This window comes from Taurulus bubalis (genome assembly GCF_910589615.1).
Source record: "Taurulus bubalis genome assembly, chromosome: 16".
Lineage (NCBI taxonomy): Eukaryota > Metazoa > Chordata > Actinopteri > Perciformes > Cottidae > Taurulus > Taurulus bubalis.
In genome coordinates this window covers 6,876,773-6,886,208 of record NC_136604.1, presented here as the reverse complement: position 1 = coordinate 6,886,208, position 9,436 = coordinate 6,876,773, and the positions used below count along the sequence as shown (strand labels likewise).

Genomic DNA, 9,436 nt, shown 5'->3' with positions numbered 1-9,436 from the left:
TTGGAATCTTAAATTATATGTTGCAGCAGGTCGTTAACCTTTTGTTTATCATTTGTAGGTTCTCCTGCTGCTGTTTTGTTGTGCATCTGTTTTGTTTTGCCTTGGTTTTGCTCTGTCTTTGTTTGGCTTTAGTTGTTTTGCTTCATTCATTTTATCTATTTTGCTTTAGTTTGTTTTGCTTCCTCCATTTTATCTGTTTTAAGTTTATTTTGCTGTTCTGGTTTTGCATGGGTTTTGCTGTGATTTGATTTTGCATGTTGTGGCTTTTACGGTAGTATATATTCTTTTAATTCCTGAAATAAACTTTTGGACAATTGAATAAAACACGTCTCTGGCCCAATATCGGTTATGAATCTGTGTCCTTAGTGAATCCTAAACTGACTTAGGGTTGTTAAACGGATATTTCTTGGGGTGCAAGTCCCCAGGTGGCCTTGTAAGTTCCCTTCCATTCCCCCTTCCCCTAAGACCCCGTCACAGATAGATAGATAGCGGTGACTTGTTGTAAAGTCGTATTGCCGTAGGCAGGAATGTTTTCCTGTCGCGGTCCTTGTTGCAGCGGAGCGTGAGGAATCTCCTGGAGAAAGTGCTCCGCTGACCCTGCAGTAGGTGGTGGAGAAGGTGGTCCGGGTTGTCTAATATGGACAAAAGTTTCTTCAGTGTCCTCCTCTCCACCACCTGTTTCAGATACTCAAGTTTACAGCCGATGATGGAGCCGGCCTTCTTAACTAGCTTGTTTAGTTTGTTGGTGTCACCGGCTCCAATGCTGCTCCCCCAGCAGACGATGAAGTACAGGGCGCTGGCCACAACCGACTGGTAGAACATCTCCAGCATCTTGCTGCACACCTTGAAGGATCGAAGCTTCTTCCGGGAAAAATAGTCGACTCATCCCCTTCTTGTAGACAGCATTGATGTTGGCCTTCCAGTTCAGTCGGCTGTTGATGGAAACCCCCAGATACCTGTAATCCTCCACCATGTCCACATCCTCTCCAAGAATACTCAAGAGGGCTCGGAGCCGTCGCCTTCCTCCTGAAGTCCACCACCATCTCTCAAGTAGACTGAAGGTACTCTAACTGCATGTAATCCAACAACAAAATAATGCTGGTTGAGTATTATAAAACACAATAACGTGAGCAGTTTTGATGTGCAAAGGATGCATTTTATTAAATGTCTTACCCACAGTTCTGAAATAAACTGATTTGCTTACAGTTGGCTGCACAGACCCGACCGCTGATGCACTAGTTTTGGTAAAATACCTTTCCAGTCCCATCAAATTGAACCTATATAATACTTACCCTTGGATGCTGCCGGAGTCGGCCTCCCACACGTCCAGTGATGGTGAATGGGCTGCTGTCATTAGGTCCACAGCACATCCGTTAAACCACCATTCGACTCATGAGAGAGGAGCTCAGGGCTCTAACAGTCGGATAAAGCAGAGGCTGCATGAAGAGCAAAGACGGCCACGGGAAGCATTCTGGGAGAAGAAAGAGGACAGTTCATCGACTCTGCGTCTAATTTTGAATAATTATTGTAGACTTTTACGTCAATGATGATTGAGTCTCACCTGTCAGACTTTTTGCTTTTTCATTCAAAAGACACCTCAGTTTCTTTGTTCAAACACTTGTTTGCCTCATAATGATGGTCTGTCTCTTTGGGATTAGTGGAAATCACAAATACAATTTCACATGAGCAGTTCTAAAATGTTTAATATGTTCTATTTAAAATGTATTCTTAAATAGAAAAGCCCCACAAATAAATTAAAATTCTAAATATTTATTAAAAACATTGCATTTTTGTGTTGTACATGATGAAAACAAACAGTCATGGACCAGGACTGTAGTTGTAGAGTCTATTTAACAATATAAACTGGCTTCAGGAGTTTATATTATTAGCTCCGTCACAGTACGTTGTTACAGGTGAAAACTAAATCTTAATAATCCAGTGTCACCATGTAAACTGTTCTTATCAAATCAGAATATCATGATCGACAAACTCAATCTTATCCTGAAACTAAATGTCCTGCACTAGCATGAGGAAGACATTTCAATGCCTGCACATGTAGCGGTACGCGGAGGAGGGAGAACAACATTTTTCATAATTAAAGTGTGTGCAATTGTTTAAAGTGAGACATACTTTGTAATAACAATGGACAGAAAATGTTGGAACAGCTCGGAACTGCAGAGGCTCTTCCTGAACTCTTGGAAGTCATTGTCAAAATTGTGTGGAAAGTAAAGGTTAAATTAGAAAGCTATACACTTTTTAGGAGAGCTTGCTTGTATTGTAGGGAGACGCCATTAAGTATAGCACCTTGTTGACTTCTGGTATTTTCCCCGGGTTCATGTATACTGTGTGGATGAGTTAAAGCTTTTTAATGAGTGCAAGTGAACACTTAAGTACAGAATGGCTCAACATTTCAGCTAAAATGGTTTAAAAACCAATCAGCGTCTTCAGTTTGCCTTATTTGTCAAACGCTACAAATATATCCGCTCTCATTTTTTTCTGGATGATAGATTCTGCTCACACTCAGTAACTGGATGTGAAAAGAAAAGTTTTCCTTTTCTCCCCAGACAGTCATAGCCACCTTTTACATTACAGGCTCTCAGTCTTAAAGGCCACGAGAATTAAAAGTGCTGTGCCTGGTGCAGTATAATGACTGCTGAGCTGCAGGTATTCGGGCAATGAAACCCAATCCGTGTGTGAATTACTTTGCTGCACTGTGCTGCAAAGCCGCTGGTTATTTGGTACATTAACACATAGGCGAGAAGCTTCTCATTAACACAAGCCATAAAGAAAGTGCAAAGGAGATTCAACTATGGATGGAAACGTCAGCAGCCGAAAGCTAGAGCACCAAAGATTGCAGATTTCTCAAAACATGTCCATGATGGCTACGACTCATAAAATCCACACAACAGAAAGAATAAGTCTTTAAATACCTACAAAATGAGCGGCACAATATTCTTTGGATAATCCACACCGACTCATCCGCCAAGCTTTGGACGTTGGTTCTTCAAGTGTCCACTGAGTTGACCCGGGTCAAATAGTCTTTTAAATCCTTAGCCCTGCTTGATAATGACTGAGTAGCTGTAAGAGGATTTGACCCGGGCGTTAACCTCACACCAGCAGAGTAATGATCACTCCATCATCCTGGCCTTGCCACGGCATCTCCCCTTCGAATGCTACCTTCCCGTGTTTCCTGGCTCTCATCAGAATCCCCACCACCTTGTCGGAGATCCCAGCGTATCTGTCGAACAGCTGCCCAAACGTGACGCGGGTCTTTCCGTCCGGCTCCGGATCCGCCATGATCCTGATGACGTAGCACATGTCGGCTATCTCGCGGTGAATGTGTTGCTCGGCGCGCTTGGCCCTCTCCGCGGTTTTGGTACCCTCCTTGGGGCGCCCGTAACCCTCTTCGCCCTTTTGGAGGCGGAGGGACATGGAGTAATCGTGGTCGAAGTATTCGCTGAAGGGGTTCAGTTTCTGGTTAACGGTGTTTTCTGAGGCCCATCTCTGCCATCGGCTCTTGAGGTTTCCTACAACACTGTATTTATTGGACAGGGCGTTGATCTTGTTGACCTCCCCGGCTTCCTTACAGTACCTGGGAGGGAAGTCAGATTACATGACAAATATATAAAAATATACAACACACGCTTAGTAACTTTGGAACCAGTAGTAGGAAATACTGCTTCTTATTTTATGTATATCTTATTATTTCTTTCGAGCACATGAAAGGGTCAATGAGTTTGGGAGAAGGCCAACATGAACAGTTGTTTTAGGGCCTTAAATGGCATGAATCACAAGAGCAATGTCCATTATCCCACGACCCAACCCACCAATGTTCCTGCCTCTCCAAATAGGCTGCGGTTTGAAACTAAAATACTGCAAGATAACATTTGAAATCTTCATTTGACTGAGTTTGAAAAAAAAGTTGTCATGGAATAGGACGTTGATCTTTGTGGAAACTACTACTTCTTGGATGACTTCCCATCTCTATCTGTGACCTCATTGCAGAAAGGCCGTCTGATTTGATTTGGTTTTGGGGATGGACACAAAGCCAGGACTGTTGACACACACCTGTCGACTGTGTGTCAACAGTCCTGGCTTTGTGCCCATCCCCAAAACCAAAATCAAATCAGACGGCCTTTCTCTCCACAACTATCAACTGTTGTATCAAGATTAATCCCCTACTGTCAAATGACTCGTCTCAATATCCTGTTTCTCGAAAGTACTACATTTGAAACTCAGTGGGTGAATATGTTTGAGGGACTGCCTCCACACAACTCTTCAAATGCAGCAGATCACATGAAGGATATATATATATGCTATTTCATCTGACACTATGAAGCCTTTTAAAACCCATTCTGTACTCACGTTGGGACCGGGGGTCTTTTAATCCTCACTTCTGAGTCTCCTTCAGAGTTTATCTGCTCTGCTTCTTTCAAAGAGCTCGTCCCGCATGTTTGAGCAGCCTCTATGTCCGGTCTCTCCTCCGTTGCCTCAGGATGTCCGCTGTCGTCTTCATCACCACCACAGTTGAGTCCCCCTCTTGCTCCACCTCCCTCCTTTCCAAACTTCTGCTCCTTCTCCACCTGCTTCCAGCTTGTGGTCAGAGAAGATACCATGTTGGAGCACTTTCTGCGGCACATAGGCGAGCATTTCTTCCTGAGGAGCTTGTCGATCTCCTCAGCCGATGGCAGGTACTTCTTGTTGATTCTCTTGGTCAGGAGCCCGATGCCAGCACTTCTCTCCTGAACCCCGCTGGTCACCGTCTTCACCACTTCCTTGACCTTGATGAGAGACGGCGGCTCAGCTGAGGTCTTGGCCTCCTCAGTCTTGGATGCATCTTTTGTCTCCTCGCGGGGTGTTTCGAGTCTCTCCGGAACTGGTCACATGATTTCGAGAAGCTTCTGCCGGAGCAGGAGGAGGCTTCTTTGGGACCCGTGTCTTTGTCTGTTCCTCTGTCAGTCCTCCCAGCAAAGCTGGAGCCCATCCGCTGGGTTCACTGGCCTGCTTCTGCTTGTTCTCCGACACCCACTGCTGCCAGCTGCCCGCCAGGCTGCACACCATGCTAATTGTGCGGAGCTTCTTGATGTTCTTGTTGGTGGACGGTTTCCTTTGGCTGGACTGGTTTTCAGACATAATTATGAGTATTAATGTGTCAATTCAGGCACATTTAATCCTAAAAGATCTTCCTTGACAGCTGTCAGATTAGCCTGAATATATCCATCTCCTCTCTTCTCAAATCTTTTATTTTCTCCGTCTGTTGCTTTCCCACCCTTACGCTTGCAGCTACGCCACCAAAATGGGGAGAGCAAAGCCCCAGCATGACGGTGGAAAGAATTTGAGTCATCCGGGGCTTCCTGATCGTCCTGACCCCAACGCTCTCACGTTTCATCACAGAGTGCAGAGCTCGTAACTAGAGGCAAACAAGGCAGCAAACCACGGGAGAAAAATTTCATAGAGGAATGAATTGTAACAGTGGTTGGAAAATATTCATTAACAAGGAGAGGGAAGGTGTTAGGGTCGAGACTGGGAAGGGCTTCAGCAAGTGCACCGACGCGAAGACCATCAAAGACTTGACATGTCACAGTCATACCTTATGAACTTTGTAGCCATGCCAGATATCAAAGCTCTTCAAGACAAATGCAAATATACAGTATGTAACCACTTCTGTTTTCCTGCACATTAGAAAAACACCCCCACACATAAGTACATGCCCTTGTACACTGGGAGATAATGAACTGATCTGGTGTCCTCACACTTTGCTTAAGGCTGTCTTTCCCAGTGGTGGGTGAGGTCAGGCACTTTACTTTACACACTTACTTATCTAACTAGCTTATGGTGGCATATGTTGGTTTGCAAACGCAGTGCAGACGTAGATGCGATTTTGCGTGATTAGCATTTTTAATTTGAACTATTCTAAATCATTTAGTATATTTTAATCTATAAGAATTAATTATATAGGCTGTACGGCTACACCCGTGTAAGCAAGTGTTTAGAAAAACTATGGTGGCCGATGCAAAATTACAAAAACGCAATTCTTATTTTCAGGTGATTATAGACTTAAGACACCCTAAGGGGCCGTTCACAGCAGACGCGACTTTTAAAAGCGCAGCCGCTTCAAAAACGCCTTGGCAAAAACGCGCCGGCCAAAAAACAAAAAACAGCCTGGTGCGCTTGTGGAGCCGGTCTGCGTGCGCAACCGGGTGATAATCAACTGCCGGGCGGCAGCCGGGCGATGTTTAACTGCCAGGCGGTAGTTAAAGATCGCTAATATTAATGCCTTGTCGGAGTTCATACCACACGAAAACAGGAAGGAAGTGATAATAAAGCCCGCCTCTTGCTTCATCCGATTGGCTGCCCTGGCCGAGTGTGACATTGATGAGCTGTGCGACTCCGCAAGGCGCTTAAAGTTGAGAATACTTCAACTTTTAAGCACGCCGAAATAACGCTAGAAAAATGCGTCGCGCGGCATTTAAAAAGCGAGCATGAAAGCCGCGGCGTACCATAGGGAAACAATGGTTTTGCTAGCGACGCGTTTTTTTGAGAGTCGCGTCTGGTGTAAACGGCCCCTAATAATATTAAATTCCATTTCAGATGCAGCCAAAATGTCAAAAGAGGGTATCACAGATGCAAGGACGCACTTTATCAGAGGTGATCCTGGATTCTTTTCAGCATCCAGGACAAAACACGAGACCCGGAGGAGACAAGGTTTTAATCTCGCAATGCAGCTGGCAGTAATGTCACCCACTCACTTAGGAGAGCAGAGAGCAGCGAGCAGCATGCATCCTGACATGATCAACATCAAGACTTTATGCTTTGCTAAACTGATCCACAGCAGGGGTGTTTAGTGCTGATTTAAGAGCTGTGTTTTATTTTACATGTGTTTGCAGTGGAGGGATAGTCATAAATAGGACTTGGGACACACACACACACACACACGCACACACACACACACACGTGGCATGAAGTTGCAGCTGTTGGCAGTCTCTGACGGTGAGTGTAGGTGACTCATCGAGCATCAGCACAGGATGCCTCTTCAAACCGAGTCAGCCTGGTGATGTATAAAGTTTCACGTTCTGCGTCTGAGAGGAGGGTTAGTGCGCCTCCACAAGGACAAGCGGGCTCATTACGGTTTCACATTTTAGAATGAAAGTATGACACCTGGATGGAACTGCTTTCTGCAACTGATTTCTATAGCCTGACTTATTAAAAAAAAAAATCACAAATCTGCTTCGGAGGGCTTTATAATCTGTACAGCATACAACATATTCTGTCCTTGAATCCTCAGATTGGATAAAACAATAAAAAAAAGACACTATATTATAGTGTATATAGTATACAACAACTCAAACATCTCACCATGTCATCAGCATCCTTTTGCTATTTTTAGTTACAATAACAACTATATACATTATTTTATTATTTTATTATTTTATACTCCTGCAAACATTTAGTGTGATCTATATGCTATAATAATAAGTCACAAGTCACATTTAGGACACACAGCCCATCTGTCTCATCCAAGACAGCCCCTCAAACCCTGTTTCTTTTGCGTAGCACCACCTGGAGCTTTCCCAAAATGTACCATTTCCAGGCATAGCTGGATATGACCTCCTCCGTCTGCGTGCTTGTATTTTTTACGTGACAGCAGATCTGCAGGGACCTGGAACAATTGTGATGGCGGTGGAAGCACAAAGAATCTTTTGACAATGCATCCTTTCTCCCACACAGTTCATGTGACAGTTTAAGAGATGTTGTCAATCTTTTTCTGTCATTTACATTGTTAAGTAGATAAAAAGCCAGGTTTCATTTTTAGAGTGAATTTAAATGTGTATGATAGATGTGAGGGTGGCAGTCTACCAGTAGAGGCTGCTATGATTTCATAGTTGGAGCCCTGTAAGGCTCCAAAAGGACACAAAGAGGTCTCTTCAGCTCCCTGTTTTAATGTTTTTATTTAATAACCCCAGTATGTAAACCTTCCTATTGAATTATTGAATGTGACGTGCACTGTACACCACAGGTTAGCATATTCAACTGATGAAAGTACCCAATATCTCACTCTGATTATATATTTGGTGAAAATCAATCAATCAAACTTATATACAATACAAACATGTATACAAACAATATAATAAGGTACCAATAAAATAACAATAAAAAGAAAAAAATTGAACAAGAAAATAATTGCTTTTTAAAAATAACTGTAAAAAAGAATTACGTTTTTCAGCTTAAATACAGTAAAACTAGTACAAAAAAAAAGTAACCCTTCCAGATCAAAAGCCTGGCTTAATAGGTTGGTTCTAAATTCACGTTTAAATATGTTTATGATCCTTAGGCTTAGCGCATAACAGCAAGAAGGCTGACTCACGTAAAGGTGATACACTGACTAAAAGGAAGAAAAGCACAGAATACGGTTGTCAAAAAATAAACAAACAACACTGGATCCATCCTTAAAATGCTGTTAACCATTTGCCAATTTCTAGTCCTGACAACAGCGGGACAATGTCTGTTTTCATTCTGTCTCAGCTTCTATAAAGACAGGCCTGCTGCAGGTGGGTATAGTCGGTGCACTTCCCAAATTAAAGTCTACTCTGGCCGGGTGGTCGACCCCTCTGAATGAAGAGGACGTGCAACCCTGGAGCGAATGCACCTGTGTCTCCTGCTTATCGACATCTGCGCTGCTGCTGCTGCTGCTGCTGCTGCTGCTTTGTTTACCCTCCACTGCTCGTTCCGAAGTTGTTTTATTTGGCCGTCCTCATCGTTGCACATTAATTGTGCAGGAATGTGCATCTGTGAGGGTCTCTCAAGCTGTTGCTCTGACCCCTGTGTGCGATGCCGATTCGCGATTGCGCTTCGGGCAATCTCGCACGTAATTGGAATCCTGTTGTTGCAATGATCCGATCAACATCCCAGCGCGTTCGAGACATTCATAACCGTCATCTGGATCGCAGCAGTAGCTCCGGTTTATTTGTCGAATTTGTAAGTGAAACAGCTGCAACCGGGATTCTGAGGATGTTTTGCGCTTCTCGTCTGCACGGTTTGATGGATTTAACGTCTCTTCATTTCCGGGGCTGATCAACAATAACATCTTTAACGGTCGGATCATCTGAAATAAGTACAGTTCTGATCCAAATAGAGGATCTTGCCTTTCCTCAACGCTGACCTCAACAAAGAGGCCAGCCGCACAAATCTGTCCTGGCCCGGGAGATATAAACCACTATGTAGTCCACTAATACTTCCTTCCGAAAGGAGCCGAATGTTATTATTTGGCTGTGCCACTTGGCCCTGACAAATAAAGATGGGAAGGACAGTAAATTAAAGCGAGCTTAATACAAGGGTCAGCGAGGGACGGGCAGGAGGCCGAGAGGAAAACCTTGCCCCCCCCCCCCCCCCCCCCCCCCCCCTCCTGCAGATGGCCCGACAGGATGACTGAGAGCGC

At 44.1% G+C, this 9,436-nt stretch overlaps 1 protein-coding gene across 1 annotated transcript; it reads right to left on the bottom strand.

Moving 5' to 3' along the window:
* Positions 1-3,108: 3,108 nt before the first annotated feature.
* On the bottom strand, positions 3,109-5,133 carry abrab (actin binding Rho activating protein b; the record flags this gene model as incomplete). The annotated part of the gene is given in 3 exon segments (XM_079232506.1): positions 3,109-3,592; positions 4,366-4,865; positions 4,867-5,133. Coding segments are annotated over 3 exon segments (1,251 nt in total).
* Positions 5,134-9,436: the final 4,303 nt, after the last annotated feature.